Source organism: Perca fluviatilis, chromosome 12 (assembly GCF_010015445.1).
Source record: "Perca fluviatilis chromosome 12, GENO_Pfluv_1.0, whole genome shotgun sequence".
NCBI lineage: Eukaryota > Metazoa > Chordata > Actinopteri > Perciformes > Percidae > Perca > Perca fluviatilis.
In genome coordinates this window covers 25,937,325-25,962,489 of record NC_053123.1, presented here as the reverse complement: position 1 = coordinate 25,962,489, position 25,165 = coordinate 25,937,325, and the positions used below count along the sequence as shown (strand labels likewise).

General features: G+C 38.7%; 2 protein-coding genes across 13 annotated transcripts in view; both read right to left on the bottom strand.

Annotated features, from left to right (window-relative positions):
- Nucleotides 1–1,307: 1,307 nt before the first annotated feature.
- On the bottom strand, nt 1,308–10,184 carry LOC120569279 (interleukin-1 receptor type 2). 2 transcript variants are annotated; one of them, XM_039817095.1, is made up of 10 exons: nt 9,960–10,184; nt 7,768–7,864; nt 7,399–7,657; nt 6,952–7,126; nt 5,205–5,373; nt 4,388–4,504; nt 4,233–4,298; nt 3,723–3,858; nt 2,985–3,130; nt 1,308–2,322 (listed from the first exon to the last, which is right to left on the bottom strand). In XM_039817095.1, the coding sequence occupies exons 2-10, from the start codon at nt 7,853–7,855 to the stop codon at nt 2,183–2,185; spliced, it is 1,296 nt and encodes a 431-aa protein (XP_039673029.1). In that variant the 5' UTR covers nt 7,856–7,864; nt 9,960–10,184; the 3' UTR covers nt 1,308–2,182. The 2 variants fall into 2 exon arrangements, with proteins under 2 accessions (XP_039673029.1, XP_039673030.1); XM_039817096.1 differs by having other exon boundaries at nt 7,777–7,864; nt 9,960–10,181.
- A 3,833-nt stretch (nt 10,185–14,017) lies between these two features.
- Nucleotides 14,018–25,165, bottom strand: part of LOC120569244 (mitogen-activated protein kinase kinase kinase kinase 4-like) — a 113,814-nt gene continuing 102,666 nt past the window's right edge. For 10 of the 11 annotated variants that reach the window (XM_039817043.1, XM_039817044.1, XM_039817048.1 and 7 more), the window contains 6 exons: nt 22,907–23,041; nt 21,006–21,106; nt 20,444–20,593; nt 19,603–19,762; nt 18,817–18,956; nt 14,018–17,215 (listed from right to left, as the gene is read on the bottom strand). In XM_039817043.1, coding sequence (XP_039672977.1) covers nt 17,132–17,215; nt 18,817–18,956; nt 19,603–19,762; nt 20,444–20,593; nt 21,006–21,106; nt 22,907–23,041 — 770 coding nt within the window. In that variant the 3' untranslated portion in view covers nt 14,018–17,131. The other variant, XM_039817045.1, reaches the window with a different exon arrangement.

The window sequence follows — 25,165 nt, the reverse complement described above, 5'->3', positions numbered from 1 at the left end:
GTTTTATAACAATCTTTATTGTGCCTCAGTAACTATTTGATTTTATTCACTAATCACTTTGTGATGCTACTGTTAGTGCTGTGGACTGGAGTAAACTAGAAAAATTCTATATATGAATAGTTCTTTGTTTCTGTTTCTGTGAAGGGTGGCTCAGACGTTGGGTGGAGGCCTTTCTGTGTGGAGTTTACATGTTTTCTCCATGTCTGTGTGGGATTCCTCTGTGTGCTCCTGTTTCCCACAGTCACAATACAGGTAAGGTTAAGTAGAAAACTCCAAATTACATGTTGGTGTGACTGTGTTCTGCCTTTTACTCAGTGCACACTGGGACAGGCCATCCCCACACAACCACAGAAAGGATGTGGTTTAAAAGATGGATGGATGTGTTTCTAAAGGCTTCTGTGGTGCTCAAGAATGTTTTAATGGTGACATTACTGCACTGTATTGATGATGAATGATGCAAAAGAGGTTACTCAAGTAGCTTCTACACTTCATTAGTTCAAAGTTTTGGCATTTAAGTCATCATACATTTATTCAACTGTGCTTCAGAGGATCATATTTTAACTTAAACACAAAAAGTCTCTTATGCATTAACCACAGAAAATTATGCATTGTTAGATTTTAGCCATCAGACCATCAACACCATTATAAACGTAATATTAGAGCTGTAATTGGGCCTTAAAAGTTAAGCCCGACAAGGCCTTAGCCCGACAGAATTCGGCCTGAGCCCGACAGAATTCGGCCTGAGCCCGACAAGTACATTTTGATTGACAGCTTTTTAAAAGCCCAAACCTGTTTACAGCCCGACATTATTCAGTGCACGCACACAGCTCAAATGTCTTTTGTCAAGAATGAGTCATTTATACATTTTTTAACATTCATGACTAACATAGATTATAGGCCACTTTGAAGTTGGAACAAAGAAATAAACTAAGTCCTCCAGAGGCCAGCCTCCGTTTCACCACCTCATCATCCATTTTCGCGCTAATTGAAACACATCACCTGACCACTCATTTACCGCGCAACCCGGAGCGCAAGCCTGAGCCCGTGTAAAATGATAGAAATTAAGACCGAACCCGTTGGCTTCAGGCGATGATCTTAAGCCCTACTTAATATTAAACTATTGCAACAATTATTTGAAAGGATTATAACATTATAGATGCTACATTCAAATAAGCATACACACCCACGCAGAGTATTTTCTCACACCACTTTCTCTTAGTATAGCCAGATTTGCCATGTCAATGTGCAGACATTTGCAAATGGACTGAACGTTTTCTGTACAAGATGCTTAGCTGAGAACATTTATTACAGACAGACACACACAGTCACACACACACACAGTCACACAGCCACTCAGTAGCCACTTTATTGGGCACATCTACACAATTTATTGAAATCCAATGCAACAGCTCAGCCGTGAAGTCTACCTTTACAAAGATAATGTTGAGTTTTGATCGACACATTCATTTAACATTTACGTTTATCATTGAGGCAGTGGTTTTAAATTGGACTTCACTGAGCTGTTTCCAATACTCTTCCCCCTTCGTGTTTGTAAATGGGATATACAAAACGTAAGAAACCCCTTTGACATTGTCTGACTCAAGGGGCCACTGAGTGTATATTATTTGACGGAGTGTTTGAAAGACAAAACAAACAAATGAAATGACTTCACGTTGAAATTCATGTTGTATAAGGGTAGGGCCTGAAGTTAATGTTTTTGGCCACCAGCCACTGTTGCAGGGGGATTTTAAAATCCACAGGAAATGCACAAGCATCGTTCTTGCACTTGTTATGAATACAAAAGTGCAGTCAAGTTATTAACAAATTAAATATAATCAATAGAATACATATTTTTTTTTATCTTTTTTGTTCTAGCTCAAATGCATGGATGTATAACATTTAGGCAGAATATTTCTGCCACACCAATATGAGATAGATGTACAAAAGAAAACTTTTGCAGTGGCTGCAACTATATAACCAAATGCATGTAATTTGCCACATGAACACGTCCAATATCATTCAAAAGTAAAAAGTAAAACATTGAATCCCTGTGAAAGCAGTGTTGAACAACAAATACGACTTGTGGTGCCACTGCATGTCATCACATGCACACAATGCATGTGATGACTAATTTAATGTAACCGCAAACACATTAAAGGTCTTAGTTTGTGGAGTGAGTGTCTTAGAAGGTGCTGTTCTGCTGAGCCAGAATGTAATCCATTTTCTTTTTAGGTCTGAAGAGGACATAGAGGAATACAGAAACTACAGTCAGGAAGCAGGACAGGGCCACCACAGCTACCACCAGCCATGTAAATGTGGAGTCTGTGAAGAGAGAGACCAAGGTAAATGAACGTTTTTATATACAGGCATCTGGTTGTCTTGATCAACGCAAAGGATATTTCAAGTGTATTTATTTGGCTAGTGGTTATGATAATTTGTAGTTGGTTATTTACTGAGATCTTGGAACGTAGCTTTATTGTTAAAACAGTTTTGGTAAGAAACACAAACCGTCAGACAATCAGACTGGTCTCAAACAAACCTCCAGCTTAGCCAAACTTATGTAAGGAAGGCAAACAGTAAAATATTACCCAAACTGTCCATTATAAACATCCATCACAGTTTAACAGGGATACTTTGACCTTATATGCTTGCCGTAGTTATCCACACACAACTGTGCAAAAATGGATTACTGCCACACTCCAAATAAAGTGGTTTAGAAAATCTGGCTAAACTGCTGGCTTGTTTACAGTCTTATTGTCTGACTGCTTGTGCTTCTTGTCCTGTGAGGCATTATCCATATTGCTGTAGTTCTCAGCAATTACTTTAGTGACTACAATGTCATGTTATCATAATCAACACTGATGGCCAAATGAAAGAAATATAACATACTGGTTAATATGTCCTTGATTCCAATATACTCAGTGACAAAAGTGTTTTGTAGGGCTCTCTCATTTACACACTGTACACACAAACACACAACTCACCCTCTAGTTGAAGCTGCACGACCACTTCCTGTCTACCTCCTTGGTTCTGAGTGACACACTTGAGCTCAGTCTTCATGTCTTGGTCTGTTATCTCTACAATAACTAGCCTCAACTCAATCTGGCAGCCTTCAGACACCCTGGTTACCCTGGAAGCATTGAGACAGACATTTGTTAACATGCTATGATTGAGGTGGGTTACGTGGCAAACAGCTACTAACTCTAATTGGATATACCTCATGGCTGAAATTAGACAAGATGTAAATAAGCAGCTCTGGCTTGTTTTCTATTTCTTTAAACCAATCACAATTGTCTTGGGCGGTGATAAGCCCAGCATGCAGCTACGGTGCCTTTGCAAAATAGTTTCGGGAGAGAACTTATTTTTGGTGGAACATTTGCACATAGGGAGGCGAGCCCTTGCATTAAAATGGCTAAATCCCCACAAAATATATACATATTCTTTGTATAGCTTTGCAACCATTCACCAAAAGAACCAATCAGGCCTGCCTTATTGCATGATCCAAATCTTCGTCAGTTCAATCATGTGAAATACGTGGCTAATTGCAGGCTTTTACCCCTAGTCTACATCCTGTGAGTCAAACTAGGGGCAACATAATGCATGACACTTGTTAAGGTTAGATTAAGTTCTTATTCACTTTACCCTAAACCAGTACAGACCTGGTTTTACCACAGGTTTCAGTACTGATTAGAAATATCTACCAAAAACAAATCAGCAATTACCTCCTTCCCCCTTGCAGAGCCCGTCCGTCAAAGTATGAGGACTCCACTGATTGGTCATTGACCAGCCATGTGACCAGAGTGGAATCTGTCATTTGACATTCAGTGAGCACCTTGCAAAACAGCTCCACTCCCGAACCTAAATGGAGGTGAATCAACATTAGACCTTTGCAGATTCTAAATATGCTTTCTATTCATTAAAGCATTTTGCATATGAGCATCAGATTCAGAAAATGTCACTATCTATTTTCAGGCTCAAGGTTCGATTCAAAATCAATTTTCGATTCAAAAACGATTCTCGATTTAACAAAAACGATTCACAGTATGTAAATGTAGTTACTTTTCCCATGTAACTGCAGTAGACATACAATTTTTTTTATAAAAAAATATGAATTGATTTTTTGAATTCTATGAATCGATTTTTAATCGGTAGAGCTTGAATCGCGATTCGAATGTGAATTGATTTTTTTTTTTTCTTTGCACACCCCTATTTGATACATTTTTATTACTCACCATGCAGACTTTCAAAAATGGTTCCATTCAGCGGCGAGACGATCACAGGAGGTTGAATCACGGGAGCTAGGACATAAAGAAGCACATTAAATCAGGATCAATTTTATCGTCCCCACAGGGTAATTCATATTCTATAAAGTAGAAGATGAACTCACTGTGAACGGTACTGTAGCTGCTGCTGCTGATTAGCCCTGGGTTAGACGTCACGGAGAGGTCAGGCACACTGGTGGTGGTGATGGTGGTGGTGGTGGTAGTGATTACAGGATCTAGACCTTCACACACATTAAGAAAGGCGTGAACACTTCCAAACAAACAGCTCTTACAATGACAGCAATGACACACGTTAATAATAATAATAAATCATGCCAGGTAACGGTGTTTTTGTGTTTGAGTTCTGTTTTTTTTTGCATCTTGTGTGAGATCGAGTTGTATGGTCCCTGTGGCTAAGCTAAGTCAGTGTGTTGCACATATTAGGCCAGTAGAGGGCAGGCCACGCTAATAATGATGGTGTAAAAGTGAGGAAGTAAACTAATAATATATCCAGTTGATGGACATGATTTTTACTAATGATCCTGTAATCACAGTAGCATTTGGTATTATTTCTGTTTAAACATTTGTTGTTGTACTGACTCAATTTGTGGATTTTTTTAAATCAATATGTAATCATTTTTTTTAATCAAGATTTTAGTTAGTTTTTGTATTTTTATGATTCAACAGAGCAGAAATTAAATATGACTGGAGAGGTATTTACATGAATCCACAAAACATGTGGCATGGTATGTGCAGGCTGTATGTACTTTTATAGCTGGCACTAATAAGTATTATTCAATAATGGCCAACCCTCATTTATTTATATAGAGTATTCATAATTAGGTTTCAAAATAAAACCTGTAATGTTTCAGATCTGATTTAGCCTACACACGTCAGTTGGGCCATTCATAAAAGAGTGATATGTGTCATGACATCACCCACCTTCCACAGTGAGCTGGATGGTTCGGCTGACATTGTACCGCTGGCCACTGATGAGCACTCTGAGCTTGCAGGTGTAGACGCCTGCATGGGCTCGCTTCACCGCAGGAATTATTAGTCTACTTCTGTTTTGGAGGAAGGCGCCCGCTCTGCCTAGCTGACGGGGGTAGTCCTGTCAGGAAGCAAAATACTGCGTCACTCACAGGGAGGGAGCGAGGCACGAACACTGAAAGAATTTAATCTTACATAACTGATGCTGTATGAGTTTTTAAGTTTGAAGTATCCATACAATGGGAGGAAGTTTAGTGTGTTACAGTACAGGGCTCCAGACTAACTTTTTGCCTTGGTTGCACTGGTGCGCCTAACTTTTTTAATTTAGGTGCACCAGCACAAAATTTAGGTGCACCCAAATTTTTAACTCCGACCTGCGGCCCTTTCCTACGTGTCATCCCCCCGCCTCACCCCCCTCTCTCTCTCTCTCCCCCCTTTCATGTCTTCAGCTTTCCTATCAAAATAAAGGCCGAAATCTTAAAAAAAAAGAACAACCGAAAGACAGGGGGAGTGCGATGGACTGAAGTGTATGCTAGGCTACTCAGAGAGTGACGGCTGACTCATTAGCGGCGTTACACCCGTCTTGTGTAGGCTATGAAATGTCTGTATCGTCACTGCGCTGCATTTTTATGAACTATGATCCAGCAGGCTCTGTCTTACACGCTATTACTCAACGAACTGAAGTTAGTTGCATTTAATAACTTCTAATGTGTTTTTCGTCGTGGCGGCCGCAATAACCGAGAGTTACCAGCGGAAACACTGGTACCAATACAGGTTTCCCTCTCATACTTAACAATATACAGCTATGTTAATAACAATTAAAACTGTAGACAAATGGGGGTGGACCAAATTGGTCGCACTCTAGAGCCCTGCAGTATTAAATGAGGTTTTGAGGTTAGACCTCTATCGGAAGCTAGTAAAAAAAACAAAACTTTAATGGAAATAATCTCCTTGTACCTAAGTGTACTGTAACTCCTCTCCCCTTGAGCTGCCCGATGACAGACATCACAATATCTCACTATGGTAAATAGATTTTACCGTTAACAGCTTTAACATTTTTCTGTTGAGACTACATGTTGTCGCAGTTTTCCCTATGAAGTGGTTCAAAATATTACAATGTGCACATTGTAAAGCTCTCAAACTAACCTGTGATTCTGAGCAACATGAGTAAAATTGACTTGACAAAGTGTCAATGCTGCAAAAAATCTTCATCTTAATAAGTAGTTTTTGTCTCCTATTAATTAATTATTTATTAATACATTATTATTTTGAAAAGTCTTTTCTTAAGACAAGTGGAATAACTTTCTAAAATTGTAATTGTGTAACAGTGGGGATTAATTAAATAAAAAGGTATAAAAAGTAAAGTATAAGTAAAATTAATGTAAATATTTGGAGAGAGGGGGAAAAAAAAGAAGCTAAATTAAGAAAAATTATATTTGATTTTAGAAAATCCTTGAAACAATTTGATTTATGGTTAAAACCAGTTAACAGTAAAACAGAAATAAATACTTTTTGTACGAGGTTCTGGTTCTAAACACTCCTTTCCAGTCAGCCTTTTGTTGAAATCACAAAGTTTAAATTGTGCAACAGAGTGAAGGGCAGAAAATTTGTTTAAAAAAATGTGTCGGCAGGTGACCAACTAATCGTTGAACTATTGGTGCTGAACAACAGCCGGTATACAAAGTGTTTTTCCTCTCACCTTGTGCCACTCTACCGGTCTGTCTGTGTTGTTGAAGTCATTCAGAGATGGACACGAGAGATTCAGACTCTCTCCCACTACGGCATGGTATGGATGGATCAGTTTCTCCATGTCAACAGAACTGGACTCGTACACTTGTAGCGTGATACACCCAGTTACGCAGTAGGTTTCATTTCTGGAGACAAAAGTGATGACCAATGTGTAGTAAAGACAAAGTTTTTTTTTTTTTAACTAGAGGGTTTAAATTCTCATGATGGCAAGTATTTGCTCCGCAAACAAGAACACTGAATCTCTGCTAGTTTCAGAGATGCAGTTTTGTAGTTCAGTTTGTAGTTAAGTTTTTTTTAAAGCCACTATTTCCAAATGAAGTTCAGTTGAGCATAAACAACATGGCCATACAGGTCAGGAATAAAAACGAGTGAGTTTTTATAAAGTTTGAATGCCTACCTGTACGTGCAGATATATTTCCCTGAGTCCGAAGCCTGAGCTGGGAGGATCCATAACTGTTTGTTACGCTGCTGTACACGCCCTTCACCCTGATAGGCCACACCCTCTGCCCCATTGTCCTTGGTGATGATGAACGTTGCTGTTGGGGGGGCGATTTTGCGTACTTTAAGCACTCTCTCGAACATTGAGAAAGAGAGTATTATGGCCTCGCCCTCCAATCTTAATATATTCACCTCTGGAGACACCAGGTAGCAGCCTTCTGCAGGGGAAACATAATTATTACAGTTAAAGTAGCATTTTGGTTAAAGAGTTTAGTCAGTGTTTATAATGCTGTATAATTAACAATACGAGCATCTCCATAATACACACCGTGCTTACCTTTCTTGGGCAGAGGAGGTAGCCTTCCATAAACGTATTCGATGACGACCACAGCAAACATCAATACCAAGCGGACCATGACGACCGTCTGCACGGATACAAAAATCTTTAATAAATGACCAGCCGACAAAATGTGTAGTGGTGTCTAACTAATGTCAGTTTGAGAGAGCTGGATTAGTTCAGTTGCTTTCAGCTCTCAGTGAAAAGTATTTGGTTTAATACTAGTAGTTAAAAGCTGTAGAGTGTAAGAGGAGAACAACCACAGTAAGAATAACAAAATGCCACTTTTCTCAACAAAATATGAACGCTCTTTAAGACTAATGGAGGTAAACTAAAATATTCAAGTCGAGAGACATGTCTGGTTCTGAGGTTGTTTCCTCGAGCAGCGAAGAGGTTAATGATGCCTAGCATTCATTTTAACCCTTTTTGTAGTAGAATGTAAAACTTGTGACATCGCAAGAATTGTCATCGAAACGCATCCCACCCCCACGCTGAGCAGCCCAATTTAACCAGGCGGGGTTTACCGGCAGCAGCACATGAGATGAGTCACCTTTTTAAATGGTGGAAAGCCACTGATATCAGAGGTCAGCAAAATTAATAACTAACAATAATGATAGACTAACTAATTATTTACAATTTAAAAATATAGGCTTGTTTTTCCTCCTGCTTAAACAAACCTTTAAAGGATTCATAAAACATGAATAACTTAATAGATTAGAATAGTTGTCTGGAGTATTAAAGACTGAGTCCTGTGATAGAGGGGGAAAAGCCCCCAAAAAATTATCTTAAAAAAAAATAATAATAAAAAAAAAAAAAAAAAAAAGTATTAAAGATATGCCGATACATTTTAGGAGTGATGGCAGTTTTCACCCTGTATTTTGATTTTTGGTGGTGGGGCTACACTTTGATTTACATGAAGATCTGGGCCTTAACGGGATAGAATATATTCTGTTTACTAGAGCATTATCTAATGAATCTAGTCAGGTATATTTACTGTATTCTACTAATGTGTTCTGTAGTATTAAATATGTATTTTTCATAACAAATTTTATATTCTGTCACATCTTAATTTAAAATAGTCTATTGTATACAAAATTAGTTTCTACTCCACATTATATCAGTTTTATTCTATTCCTTCTCAGTTTTAGCTGGGTTTTGTCAGACAGGAAGGTAATCTCTGGGCTTTGTGCAGAGAATTTGTGTCGCAGAGTTAAGCCATCATTTCCATGATACAAGCTCATTTTCACTTCTGCTCTAGCTTCTCACACGTAATAGTCATAAATCTTTTCCCACAATCAAATTTTTGTATCAGTGTGTCATCAAAAGGCAATCCCATTCATAAAACCTATGGGCGTGTCACACATTGTTGTAATTGGATGTGTACGTGAGTCACAATGCAACTGTTAAATCGAACATTATCTGGGATTAAATAGAAACTTTGGCACATGTATAATATTTATTTTAAAGAAAAGAAAAATCCAACCTGAGCTTATTTTTGATGATCAAACTCCTGACAATCACACATGATCCACTCGTAATGCTGTATGTAGGCGTTTAACTGACTAATACGAGAGCGATAATGAGACAGTTTCAGTAGTGCTCATTCCAGTACTTTGGCTGCAATTTCCTAACAAACGTTAACATTACATTGCTTTATGATACAAAAAATAATTATGTGCACAGATAATATAGATGATATATGATTATGTGGAAATATTGACTGATTAAATTTAGAAGTCCCAGGCGAACCTAAATAATAAATATTTCATAATAAATTGTCAAAAGTTTTTTTCACAGATTATTTGAGCATTTTTGGATGAATCGCAAGCCGTTGTAAATTAATTGAAGATGCCCTCGGATTGTATACAGTATACAGTATATGCTCAAACAAAAAAATATAAGCAGTAGTGCAAAAAAAGTAATAAAAATACTTTAATGTAAAAATAATGCATAAAAAGTATGTATAAAAATATATTTTGTATATAAACGGCAGACAGTATTACACTAATTATATCAACAAATACACACATTCAGTACGTTTACAAACAAATCTACTATACACATACACACACACACACACACACACACACACACACACACACACACACACACACACACACACACAGTATGTATCCATACATGCTTGCATACAACACACACAAACCGCAGTCGGGTATACTCACGGTGTACAGGTGAGATGGGTGATCCTGGCAGTGTGACGGTGACGACGTGGTGACAGCATGGACTCTAGCTGTATGTGGTCAGTCGGCTTAGGGGGGAACCTGTGCTCTCTTTTCAAGGTTCCCACCCCTCTGAGATGGAAATTTCTGAGGTTTCCCAATGTAACACGGTGAACTGTACAGCTGACAACTCACATCGTCTGACTCCTTAACACAAACCTACACAAGATATACACACAGTTTTAGTGTTTAGTGTTACGACTGTTGTGGCTGTTCCTCTGGCATCATCTGCCTCTTGCGTCAGTGGACATCTTTATGTTTGTTTTAGCACAAGTACACACACACACACACACACACACACACACACACACACACACACACACACACACACACACACACACACACGAAAAAGATAATAAGTAAAGGGTTGTTTTTCGCCACTACCAGCCAGACACTAGAGTTCCTCTAACTCTTAGAAAGAAAGTGAATAATCATATTCCTTTCAGCATTAAATTTGAGACAAAGACTTTGGGTTAATGTTTTGTTGACCTCTCTCTAAGCCAATTATTATTTTAACTTGTTTTAATTTTATCATGAATAAAAACTTTAGTTTCCATTATTCAGCTCTTGACCTAAGATTGGACATTTGTTACTTGTATTTGAATGAGTTGTCATTTTCAACCAATGCATTTTGGTAACTATTGCTCTGTATTGTCATCTATTTATGTTATTTTAAGCTCCCAAGCTGATCATTTGATGATCTGTTGATGTGGCCTTTTAACTTGTTCCAGAGTTGCTCAGTCATTTGATGAGAGGGCTTATTAGTTAAACTGGAGTAGCAGCACAGCTCACAGGCTGTGGTGACCGCTTCTGTGTTGTTTTGTCAGCTTTTATACCTCATGATTAGTGAATAACAAGCCAGCCATACTGTAATGACGTGTCCGGCAGCCACACTCCCTAATTTTTCTTTTAAAATAGTATGTGACCATTTTCACATTTATCAGGGCAGGGGACTTTTGATATTGCGGTAGGTAGAAACCAGGGGAAGAATGGCACTGTAAAGAAGCTTTAGGTGACAATAGATTGCTTTTACCAGGCCTGCCATTTTGTTGGGAAAAGCTTTAACCCTTGTGTTGCCCTTCGGGTCCCAGTGACCCGAAGGACAACACAAGGATTATGTACTTCCGTTTACTTTGTTGAGAATTGCTCTCTAAACAAGGGTTAATACAGCACCTTAGTTCTTGTTTGTACAGCATTTTGGTCAGCTTAAACTGTGTTTAAATGTGTTCTAGAAATAAACTTTACTTACTTACTTTACAAGAAACAGGGTTTAGAGAGCAATTCTCAACAAAGTAAACGGAAGTACATCATCCTTGTGTTGTCCTTCGGGTCACTGGGACCCGAAGGACAACACAAGGGTTAAGTTCGGGCTGAGTTTAGGTTTGGTTATTTTTGTGGTTTATTAAAGCGGCAGTGGGCAGAATGCAAAAAAAAAGGCAGAATGAGACCTTCTCCTGCAGCACTCCCTCTCCGTCCTCTCTCTGAACTTACCTGTGATTGGCCAAAGTCTCCCGTCACAGCTAGATTATCTGAAAATTAAATTTTTTTTTTTTTAAAGAGTCGAGGCGGTGCAGAAGTCTAGTTTTCTCCTAGACCATTTAAAATACAACATGCTGAAAGATTATTACGGAATTTTTCTGTTTCGCTCTGACTGTCAATTGTCTGCAACCATGCATGCTGAGTTGCAAGTTAGATACACAATGCCCCGCGGGAAGACGGGCAGGGACAGAGCGTAGCCAACAAGTTGGCTAGCTAACAGGCTTCTTTTGTGAACCTCTCTGAATTTGTGTGTGTGTGCGAAGCAGGCTGTTGCTAAAAAGCAGTAAAATACAAATACTTCATGTAAGCGGACTGTGCCTGAAGAACAACTTCCCTGTATAAACATATTTTTAAAAACAGCTGTGTAATAGCAGTGTGACTCACTGTTCTGGCATCTCCCTGCGTAGAAACTATGGTGTCCCCCCATTGTGCATCATTGTGGATTACTCGATGTGGCTGACATATTGATCGTGACTGAACACTTTCCAAAATAGACAGACTATGCAGATGACGTGAGTACTCTTCAATACATTTTTGTCACATTTAGACTTTGTAGTTCTGCTCAGATTTCCATTTGCCATTTCCACAAATGAGTTTTTGTATCATCAAACTAGATTTAAAGGAGTACTCCCATCGATTTAGCATACTCCTATGACACTGTCAACAATGTCACAAGGTAACTCAACCATCAACAGTTCGTTTGGAGATCCAGCAGTGTTATGCTAGTCGCAGCTAATTTAGCCCTGAGTCTTAAGACTCTCACCAAGACCTGAAAACAGATTGACCCCCCTTTTTTTGTAGTTTACCTGGCAGACATTCATATTTTTAGGATTTTCACAAATAACTGGAATTATTGTTTATTATTGTAGTTTTGCTAGGGAGGGATACTACTTAGTACAAAATGAACAATAAGCAAGTAAAAACAGGCCTTTCAAATGCAATAGCTGTGTTCTGCCAGTATCTTTGAAGCATGCAGGTTAAAAGGTGACCGAAACAGAACATACCATTCATTATACTCTAATGACTGGTCATTGAGAAAGCAAGAGCTGTTGCATGTTTTGGGAATTCTCCAGATGGGCTCATTACCTGTTGTATCCTGATACTCAGTAACACTGGACAGATGACTAAACAGTTTAGACAGACCGGTTTTGTTTTTGTAGCTAGGGCTGCATCCAACTGATATTTTCATTGTCTATTAATGTGTCGATAATTTTCTCCATTTTTCAATTAGTTGATCATCACCATTTTCTGACATTTTATAGACCAATCAGTGTTTTCCAAACCCCAATATGATGTTCTCAAATGTCTTGTTTTGTCCACAACTCAAAGATATTCAGCTTACTGTCACAGAGGAGTGAAGAATCTTGAAAGTAATCACATTTAGGAAGCTGGAATCAAAGAATTCTTTACTTTTTTTTCATAGTAAATGACCCCAAACGATTAACCCATACCAAAATAGTTGGCGATTAATTTAATAGTTGACAACTAATTGATTAATTTTTGCAGCTCTACTCCCAGCCACTCAACATATCAGTATATTACACTTTTGGGCCAACTGAACCCATTTGTGTTCAAGAGCTATCAATCTGGAGACCAATACATTTTGTGCAACTGTGAAAAAAGCAGTTCCTCTTGGTGACATAGCCAAAATGCAGCAGCAAAAATTAAATAAAGTTTGATATCTACAGTGGTGGCATCTTTTTAACATCTTAAATGTTAAAGATGAGATACAGTAAGGCTTACTGGGGAGATTTGAAGATAGCCTACAGAAATCTGCTCTCATGGTAAATGACAGAGAATAAATGCCATTGTTTCGTCACAAAGTTATGACAAATTCAAGGCTGCATGGACTCAACCAGAGTAGTTTTTAAAGTTAAAGTAAATAAAAACCTAACCAAAGACCTTTATGCCACACCCAACCTAATGATCTTACCCTAATTTGTACAACACAAGCCAAACCCTTGTGGATTTTTTTAACTGTGAATTTTCAGCAAGTTTTAATTTTAAACACACACATATTGTGTATAAAAACCCTGTCTTTCAGGGAACAAACTTCACATGCCAATAACTAGCCCCTTACATCAGACATCTCACTCATAGCAAGATCAAACATTTGAACAGGATGGATTACATTTCCAACACATTCATGGCGAATTCAACATAACTGTATTGTGAATGACTGAACAGTTTCCATGTTATATAATTTTAGTTTAGTAGTTCATTATTGTTTAACTGAGTGTGGGTTTATGTGGAAACAAACAACTTTATAATGTTCAAGGAAATATGAAGTAGCATTTTTTAAAAAGAAAATCTGTTGAAATGGACCTGAACTGTACAAACTGACGTGTGAAGGGTTTCTGTTAGCCAACATGTGTTACAACATGTCTCTTTTCAACATGTTTGCATTTGTGTTTGGGGAACAAACTGCAGCATTGGCCTTTCAGAGATAGAACAAACTCTTCTTTTAAAATTTCTTTTCAAAGTTTATTCGAAGAAAAAAAAAAACTTCAGGAAAATACATGACTTCCTGTCATACACAGAGAGGACATAAGTTAGAGTAGCATGGCAGAAACAGCAGAGGAAAAAACACGTCGCCTCACGTCCAAGCCTGCAGGGAACGTTACTGTAATGTGTCCAGGTTGAAGCAGCGCTATGTGAATTCCTGAAATGAACAGCACGTGTGTTCTTTATCGTTTTGTAAGTAGGTTGTTTAGTGGGGTAGGGGGGGGATATGACAAAAGAATGAAAATATCCAAACAAAGAATTAAAGAACCAAGACGCAAATGCATTAAACATAAATATCATGATGCACATTAGTGTAACAAAACATTGCCTCTGTAAACATTTTCTCCACCTAAGGTGAGCGTAATAATATTAAACCACCGCAGCCGCATATTTACGTGTACATAGACTTACAGAAACTATTGTTAAGCTTTCCGACTAGCTCTAAAACTTAAGAATACACAATGCTTCAAATGATTTTTTTTTTTTTTTTTAAGGATTTCCAAGTAGTGGTTTTCATAACAATGTTTACACGTTTTAAATGCTGCCCACTTGGCACTTTTTCCAATGTGAGTCGGAAAGCGACCGTTTTTTCTCATCAGATATAGACTTAGCTCCCATCCTTTTTTAGCCCATTAAGAAGATCAATAATAACCACATTTTTTTCATGAAATCAATACAGCCACTCATCAAGGCCTTGATGCAATAAGAGACACACACTGGGTACTACTGCACACACAGACCTCAGACGACACAGCATTGGGGGTGTCCAAACGGCTTTTCTGTTAAGAGGGATAAAAGTTTGTGACAAACTGACATTTTCACATGTCAAAAACACTGCTCACGTGTGTAATTGTTATCGTCAGAGGAAAAATACACCCAAGGTAAACTTGTTTGTGATCTGTTTGGACATGAAGTGAGAGCACAAATTGAACTCTCCTTTGCCCCTTTTCTCAGTGAACAATGTGCAGTCTTTCAGAGTCGCTGTGGAAATGGAGGAAAATCCAGCTCAGCAGAAGGCCTGAAGGACATTGAAGCTGCAGTTTGCTGCCCAGTCTTTCACATATACAGACAACTTAAATAACAGCTGTAGCAGAAAGTGAGTGTGTGTGTGTGTGTGTGTGTGTGTGTGTGTATCTGGGGGGGGCAGAGTGAGGAAAGGTTTTGCTCCGTGTTGCTCGTTTTGTAACACTTTATCAGAGTAACACTGAAATCCAGAGTCTGAGTGTTGTACTGATAAGGTTTATGTCCGTGTTTCATAGGAAAGAGTGCCTGACGTACTCGCCAGAAAACCCCCCCTCAGTTCTCAAGCAGATTCTCACTGCTGTGGAAAGGTTGCAAATGGAGAATGCCCCATCCCCCCTCCCCCGGAAAATATCTACACCTGACGTAGAGTCTCCACTGCTGTAGCTTTCAATCGTCTATATCTCAAAATTGAACATCTAGGATTGATCACTTGTGACAAGATACAAAGCAAAAACATCATCTCATGCCTTGGACCACCACACAGTAATAAGTCTTTCTACATTCTTAACACTTAGTGCATTGCATTCATACAAATGATACAAATGAAAAATGTTTTGAAATGGAAGATAGAAAACCGCCTTCCAGAAAAAAAATCCTCTGCTGAACCAAACCTGCTGACCATGCGTTTATCTCTGCCACGAAAATCCAATTTGTCGATGACACTTATCTCTCTGACCGCGCGCACACACACATACTGAACTTTCTTCTCTACCATATCGCTTCATTATCATCTTTTTTCTTATTTTATATCTGAGTATTCACAGCAGTTCAAGTTTCTCCAGTTGAGAGACACTGGCTGACCTCCCTACCCGAGATGAGTTTAGGTGGTCATGTTTGACTGGTGGGGGGAAAAACATGACCCCTGACACTATCTGGAAGATTCAGTGAACTTTTTTATTGTACATAGACACCTTTTCTTTTTTGGACCACACCCACATCACTTTTTTCTTAGACAAACACATCTTGCACTTCTGTGGGTTCAGAGTAAAAGCAAGCAAACTGTGGGTGGATGTGCGTAAATCTTAAAAAACAAGTTAAAAGACATGTTTTACTCCACATAGTTACATTTATCTTCAAGGAATAATAATAGTAATAATTCAAAAAATACTATTCTGAAATCCATCTGCTTCAGCGTCTTTCTATAATCCTCTTTTTTTCTTTTTTTTTTTAAAGCACATGTCCAAACAACACAATACTTCAACGACATACACACCCACCTGTCGAGTCCCATCGATCAGACTTAAAGTAGAACCTCAAACTATTAGGCCCCTTTCCCCCGCTTGTCACCATGACAAGTCCAACTGGCTCCGAGTGTTTTTTTATTTTACAATTGCCCCCTGGCTGACAGTCTCGACCTCTATCCAGCATGTCAGCAGTAATTGGACCAAACTGAAGTACATTTACACACACTACTGTAGCATTAATACGACAGACTCCCACTCCACCGGCCCCATGAAGCGCTCATAAGAAAGGGCGGAGGGCAGGAACATGGGGCAGAGGGTGAACGCTCTTACAAGAGGCAGACCTGCAGAAGGTAGTAGCAGTTGTAATAATAGTGGTAGCAGTACTAGTAGTTAAAAGACCTTAAGCTTACTGACCTGCCCAGGAGCATGGAAATGCTGCAGAGGTAAAAAAAAAATATATATATCTTATCATAATCTGATAAGCACCAAGAAAACGGAGAGGGAAGCAAAATGTAATTTGCCCCCTTTACCTAAATTCACATTTAATTTATTTTTTTACTTTCTTTCATATATTAATTCATCGTTGATGTCATCACTTCAGGCATTTCAGGGGGCGATGACTGTGTGACTTGACCGGTTGTCGCTGCGTCACAGGCGGCCCCGGAGCACTGATGCAGCAAGGCTGCAGCTCCAGAAGAAAGGTGAAGTCATTGCTGTTGACTGCTTCAGAGGGCTGGTTCGTTGTTGATTTTGTTCTCTTTTGGTTGTCCGAGGGCTGACAAGACATCGACGGTGGGTTCTGAGATCCAGTGTTAGCGAGGGTGGAGGACAATGAGGAGAAGGAAGAGGGCAGGGTGTGGACCTCTACCAGCTGAGCAGGTTGCTTCGGCCCAGAGTCATAAAGTAGACCTGGCTGGAGCCTCCAGACCGAACAGAGGCGAAGAACACCTGAAGAGGAGGGACAGACAGATGGAGATTTCACTACTAGGTACAATAACACTCTCACAGTCTCCATTCACTCGTTTTCAGGTGCAGTTTGAATTTGAACACAGATGAAACCTGAATTAACAGCCATTTTTTTGTGGCAATACTAATGATATTCTGATCAAGCTTTTTTGTTAACAATCCTGGTACTGATAATATATTATCCATGTACTAAATCAGTAAAACTAATATAATATACATTACAACACAAAAATATATAATAAACCTGTATAAATCTTTTCTCATATGGTGGTTGTCTGTGAATGCTTTTTTTCCCCTCATGTCTGTCTTGAAAGTAAATCTAGATCTCAATGAGGGTAGGTAAATTATGGAAAGTACTGTTATTATTAAAGCTGCGGTAAGTAATTTAGTAATTTGGCGGGAGACTGGTCAATCACAGGTCATTTCAGAGAAAGAGCGCGTTCCTATTGGCTGTTCTGTGCACGCATTGCCCGTGTCACGGAGAGGGAGAGCTGCAGGAAGAGCTCACACTACTTCAAATTCTAGCATTTTACCCACTGCAGCTTTAATGTAGACAATATTTAACTGATAATAAAAGAAATGTTGGTTCATGTCATGCAAATTGAGCAAGGAAATATGTAATTTTCCATTCCCATCTTTGTTTGGATTAGGGAAAAAAGTTGCAATTTAGGAAATGGGTTTAATTTACACAAAATAATTGCATGAATGAATAAATAAAATGATCTCCAGTGTTACTGGCCCTAATAAATGAATGCAGTCATGTAAATTAGAAGGACTTCTCAACACAGTTGTGTTTTTTTATATTACATTGCCCACTAATGACCAACAGCTTATTTCCCAAAACTATATTGACTAGAAATGTCTTAGCTGAACAAACCTACCAAACAGACTATTCAACTAACTGACTAAGAAAGGGCATATTTAAAAAAAATTCTGGAAAGAAAACCTATTCCCGTATGCTACAGTAATATTTTCCTGTACAAGCACAGCTAAAGAACCACAGAGAGAAGAACAAATGTCCTCTCTCATTGGTCAGCAAAGTCAAAGGGAGAAGAGATATTAGAGCAGTTTAAAGTTACTTCCACACAGACTTTTGAGGACCTTGAGGAGTTTTACCTATAGTTACATCTGACAGGCTCTGAGTGGTAATTGCTGTGCGGTTTGGATGGTTAATAAGCCACTTAATAATAGAAATGGAAGGCCCCCCCTTTTTTTGTGGCAGATATAGCCATTTTCATGTTAAACAAAAAAAGAGTAGCAGCATTATCTTAAAAGCTATAATCTAATTCAATTTGAATGGCAAGGGGATATTTGAACTGGATCCATTGCGTCCTCTTAAATGCCCTACAGTGAGTCAAACATTGGGATAAAAAAAAAAAAAAATCTCTTAATGTGTAGTGGATGGTTTAAACTTTTAACGTGTGGTGTTTTTGCCCCCAATCTCAGGTATAGTCATTGATGCCAGTAATGATGACTAATAATTCCTAATTAACTAATTTTAACTAATTAATTAACTAAGTAACTAATCCCACTTTACAGATCAGCTCAGAATGTGTTCTTGAAGGTATACATGGAGGTCTCACCTTGTCATTTCTTTCACAGAGGAACTTGAGTCTCTGGGCTCTCTTGTGCATGAAGACGCCATCCAGATGGCCGGTCTCCACCGAGCGGATCTCTATGGCCTTCTCTCCCCAACCCATGATCTGGTTGGAACGAATGTAGGCTAAAAAGAGGTATTTGAGTTAATCGATATACTGATTGCTCTAAAGGTAGGTAGGTAGGTGTGTGTGTGTGTGTGTGTGTGGCTACAGGGCAAATTATTAATTAAGTGGCTTGTGTAGGCGAAACACATTAGCAGTGTGCATGTGTTAGCTATCAGGGATATATTAACCAATAAATAATGTACACAGTTAACATATTAGAGGAAGAAACAAACACATAGTAAAATTATTACATAATAGAAAATCAGCACTTTAATGTTTGCCATTGTTGCTTTGTTATTGTGTTGCTTTAAAACCCGAGGGTCTTGTCCTCTTTAAGAAGTCCCAAGATAACTCTGAGGGGGCCACGCAGGTCAGGAAAAAAGAAAAACACAGGACTAATTAGTATTCTCTTCCTTTTCTAATCATTCTTTTTGTTTCCTGAAATGTTAAATGAGTTAGTAGTTTCAGGCCGGTAAATACTCAAATGTAACAACCTCAGGAAGGGAAAAATCCTCCTTTGGTGGAACTGATTGATATGTTGCATGCGAGATGTGAAGAGGGTTGGCAAGTAGACATTACTTTATTTTAGGGAGTTGTGATGCATAGACAAATGTATGAAGAAAAACTGTAAGCTGTGCGTTAGTGCAACTTTTGCCACTGACTCACCCACTGAGGTCGGCATCTCCCCCCACTGCAGCACTACATCCTTGGTGATGCGTCCATAGGTGTTCACGTAAACACCCTCGTCCTCGTAGCACACCAGCAGCTCGATGCCGTCAGTGTTGGGCAAGATGATGATGGCGTGAGACTGGATACTGGTCTGGATCTGCAGGGACACATAACACCAACATGGTGTCTGCTGAGGACTTTCTTTGAGACCATTTTATAAAATGATTTAACTGCACCATTGGCATCTATGATCAACTACAGCAGCAGAGCAATACACAAGACAACTGAAAATAAATCTTTTCAAAACGTTGAATTTATATTAATTAATGCCTGGAAACTTAAAAAAGTTCATAATTCAGGGCTGCACGAAATGAGGAAATATGCTATATGCAATAAGGTTGTTGAATATCGCTCGTGATAAACGGATATTAAAGTATACTCAGTTCTGGATTTCTGCTGCTTTCAGTATTCTTCTAAAATACAGCAAATTGCTTGTTGAATTTGAAAAAACGAAAAAAATAAATAAATAAAAAATCCTGAATTGAACATTGGATTGACATGAAAAGCACCATTAAAAAAGAATGAGAGTCGTAGATGATGCTCTCTTATCTCTAAGTGTCTTTCGCGATGTGTTTATTGTGCAAGTTGATATCGCGATAACGATAAAAGCCCTACTGGAAACTCACAGTTCGTAATTCAGGCCATGAAAAATATAGCAACAGTGAAAATGAAATTGTCTGTCTGAGAAACTTGACAAAATCTTGCCATTAAAAAACTGAAATATAATTTGAGGCACCAGCAAACATGCATGTGAGATATTATGCACGTGTGTTCTTACATGTGTAGGCAGGTAGATGTCATAGACAGCCCCAGAGTCGACATCCACAGCGTGGAAGCCTGAAGATGAGCCGTAGATAACCTTTAACCTCTGACCCTCCTCCACAGTCAGGTCCACCAGCAGGGGCTTGTGCACCAGGTCACCGAAAGACTAAAGCACACAGGTCAGAAAAACAGTTTTTCTCCCTCTTGTTTAGTCAGCCAGCAGAAGCTTGAACATCAGATTAGTCAATATTTGCCAGGGTGGAGGTTATCAATGTTGACAGCAAGCTGTACAAACAGTTTTTCTATTATTCCGTAGTTTAATCAACACATGAATAATGCAACTGTGAATTTAATTGTTGACCTGTTTTAAACCTTGGCATCAACATGCATTCTGGATAATAATACAGCACAAAGAAAATACATAAAATAAATTCAAGTGTAAATACATCGCAGACACAATAAAATTTTAATTCACTGAAACAACTTTAGAGATGCAAAACTTTGTTTGTCATCATTAACAACAAAGGATAAGTTCACACATGCCTCAGCTAACCAGCTAAGCCAGTTGATTGACTCACCTTGAAGGCCATGAACTTGTGGTAAGGCTTGGGTGCCCAGGCGTAGACCTCCACTGAGTTCTTCAAAGCCAGAACTAAGAATTTGATCCTCTCATATTTCACTGGGGAACAAAAATCAAAACAGAACATGAGAACACAAAAGAGTATAATTGGCATCAGGGTCGTAAACCAGCATCAGCTGCACACTACCGTAAAAGGTTGGTTTGTTTGGCCGTTGTTGACTCTCCTAGCTACTTTGGTAGTTTATCCACAATCATTTTCATCAACTTGTCATCTCGTAATGTGATGTCCTTATTCATTAACGGAGTTTCACTTTGCAAAAGCAAATTGATTGAAACTGATGTTCATTTGGATTTCGTGACCCCATGCATGATTAGGTGATTTCCTTTCCTTCTGCAATATTCAGTGCACAGAAAAACTAGAAAAAACTGTCAGTCCCTGCAAGTCACAAAGAAAAACAGTAAATGCTCCAACTACAGAAGGCTTCCATTGCATTTATTTTAATAGTCTTATTTTTTTCTGGATTGTTATCAAAAACATTTAAAAAGAAACGGATTCATTCATGCCATATAATCTTAGTTTATAATCCTCTCAAACACAGCTTGTGCATGGCAGTATCTTGTTCTCGGGTATCAATGATTAATTTACTCTACACTGTAAATATGAGAGGATTTAAAGGAAAACAAAGGGTTCAACTAATAGCCATTTAGAACTTTAAAAATGTATCTTAGTTTTCATAAAGTCTGTACATAGCTCCTCCTTGACCAAACATCTGTACAAGAGGAGTTTTGAGAATCATTCAATTGAAGAAGTTATAATTGAAGAGTTTAGTATTTCTAATGTGCAGTAAAACTCAACCAACATCTATCAGTGGGTGACAGTCACAGAAAGGTGTGCAGAGTTTTGACATTTTGTCAGTTTTCACAGATAATGTTTTTCTTTGGAAAGTCCTGTACTTTCCACAAGTGTTGTTCAAACTCTGCCAGCTGTAATTCAGAAAAATTAAATCTGACAAGAAATCGATGGACATGCATGAATACAACTGGAAATGGATTTCCCGATTGACCGCTCTGATCAATGTTGAGGGGTTTCCAACAGGAAGTGCTGGTCTTTGCTCAGTGGCACTACCGTTAGGACATTCTGAACTTTAGAGACGTCCACTCGGTCATCGTTACCACAATATTACTTAATCAAGGGCTTTCCTTCCTTAGACTTTACTTTTTACTTCCAGCCATTATCTGTGGCATGCATGTCTAGTATGCCTGCACTCACTCTTATATCTACACTGAGTTTGTAAACTTAAAGCAACACAATGTACCTTTTAGCTGCAGCTGTAGTTCCAATGAGACACTGTCTCATTGGAACTACAACTTGCGTTGGGTAGCGCGAGTTGTAGTTCCAATGAGACAACCTGTAGGGTTGCTTTAAAGAGTCCCCCATTTGAATCCAGATGTAACTGGATTTAATTATGATGGGACATGCACTCATAACAAAGCAGGGACAGTTAGCTGAGCAGATACCTTTTGTTTTCAAGGTAAAAAGACGATGTCATTTAAAAATAAAAACAATCAGATTAATTAGTGATGAATGATAAAGGCAATGGTTAAACAATAAACTGAATCCTCTCAAGGCTTAAAATGATTGGCTTCATTTGATAGTTAACAGCAGAGACAGAATGGAAAGAAAGAGAAGGGGACATGACATGAAAGAAAGATTCTTAGCCAGAACTGAACCAGGAGGTTGCCAATAATGGTATGCATCTTAGGCTACAGGGATGCCCAAACATAACCATTTCAGGCCTTCATCCAATTCATAATTTGCATTATATGTGCCCATAAATCAAAATTCCTAATATTGCTGTTTATTAACTGTTTATTAAGGCTGTGAGTTATGTGACCTACCAACGTTGTAGTGGACACAGCCCTCCAGGTCTCCTACGGTGGTCCAACCCTGTTTCTTCTCCACCTCAGGGTCATTGTGCAGGATCTTGTTCCTCAGCCAGGACAGGTAGTACACACGGAGCTTGTTTTTCTTACCTGTCATAGATTGAGAGAGGTGAAATCAAGTTAAAGCAACACTAGAGAACTTTTCCCGCTTCGGTCCCCCTACAGGTTGGAAGCGGAATTTTCCATTACAGAGAGAGACAGAGAGAGAGATGTAGGATTTTTAACAAATTTAACATTTCAGGTGTTAATTTCCATACAGGTTTAGTGGCTTGACTGTGAAGTAGGGGATTTATCTCCGAGAGTACATTATATTCTGCCTCTGGTTAGAAGTGGTGAATGTAGGCTACAGCTCACAGCAACTTAATACTATATAGTTTCTGGCTTTTGTTTGATATTTAGTGTTGGCAAATGGCTTTTTATTGAGTTTCCTCTCAGCGAAAAAATAGAATGAAAAGCGTAGCGCCTTTTTTCGCCAACCTTCCACACAACAGTTGCGATGTTCCTTTCAGCTATCCGCTTGTGCTCCAGGAAAGTGACGAAAAGTTAGTTTGGTATATCCAGCAATCACGTAGCTAACGTTGATGTGCATGTGGCGTCTGCGTGTGGCATGGTTACCTTCCCACCAAACGCCCCCAAACACAGACAACGACATGACTCAAAAACTGGTGTCTGGTAGCCTGCCTATAAATGGCATCACGCTCTGTCTGCCACTTGTTGTCTGGTTGTGCTTTGCATGTGTGGGATTCTGAAACGTCCTTAAATTCGTGAATTGTCGTTTGTTTATTCAAAGTCAAAGACAGTCCAAAGTAGTGCTACTTTGCACATTGTTGTGGGTCTGAGGTGTATGTCACATTTTAGCTGCCAAAGCTCAGGTGGTTTCTTCGACCCTCTCTGTGTCTGGTCCTGTGTAGTGCTCAGTCAATGTACAGTACGAGAGGGGGAGTGGCCAGCGGCTAAAGCCAATGTGTGCTTCTTTTAGCGATATATATTTAATGATATCTTTTGCATTTCTACTACTATGGTACTGCACTTACTTGTGCCCGTAGCAGGACACCTGTCAAGTTTGGAATCCATCGGACTAACGGTTCGAGAGATATGCGAATAACACACACACACAGACAGACAGACATTCTTGCAATTTATAGATAGATGTGGATATGGTCAGTCTGTGCATACCCTGATAAAGGTTGCAAGCCGAAATGCTCTGGTTTCTCAATAAAGTTGTTCTTTATACTACAAGTGTTGCAGGAGTTTTGGCCTCTTTAGACTTTGACTATTCACAGTAACCCTAAAAGCCACTTAGAATGTCCTTATTGGCTGCTGGCTGAGATTTTATTCTACTGTAGTCTGCAATGATTCTCAATTTTTTATTTAACATTGTCTGAATGATTGCATTCTCATCTTTACTGCTGCTAAGATCAGTCTAGAAATAATAAATTTCATATGGCTGGATTTTTCTCCTCCGTGGTGTATGTCTGCAGTGTTTTGCAACATTTCGGGAAGTTGTGGGTCAAGTTGGGACATAACAAAATGCAAAGGAACACTGTGTTTTTGTGTGTGCGTGTGTGTGTACATACATATAGACTGAAAAACAATAAATGGCCAGCTGTCCCTCTTTTTACTATGTGTATAATTCCATATAATAATAAAGAAAAGAGATTTGCTTTGTTGAGCGGAAGGATGATGTAAGAATGGTCTGATTACTAGTTTGTTGATACTTTGGTAGAGTTACATAAAGTAATACTTTTCAGTCAGTAGTACATTCAATAAAGAATTATCTGAGCTCCTTGCCTACACCCGTCAATCCATATCATGCCAGTGTCATTATGAAACATGCTCAACACTTTAGTTTCTACCCAACTTTTTTTTAAAGTTGAACATTATGCACATATCCTTTAAGCTAGTGAAATTTGACATTAAATTAGATTTGAGCTTGAACTGGAATTTAAAAAGGTGCCAGTGCTCTAAACCACTAGGCTTTAATGTAACATATACTGGTATGAACACTGTACATCCCCAAAGTGGAAAAAAAGCTAACTATGCAAATCATCATCATCCAGTAAATTACCTTCAAAGTTGAAACTTGAATGTACAATATATGGTTATGGGATAAAAGACAGACATGCTAGTATTTTATACTGATGAGAACTGGTCCAATTCAAGCACTGGATTTGATCTGAAAATTTAATATTAAGCCATCTGTTATCCATTTAT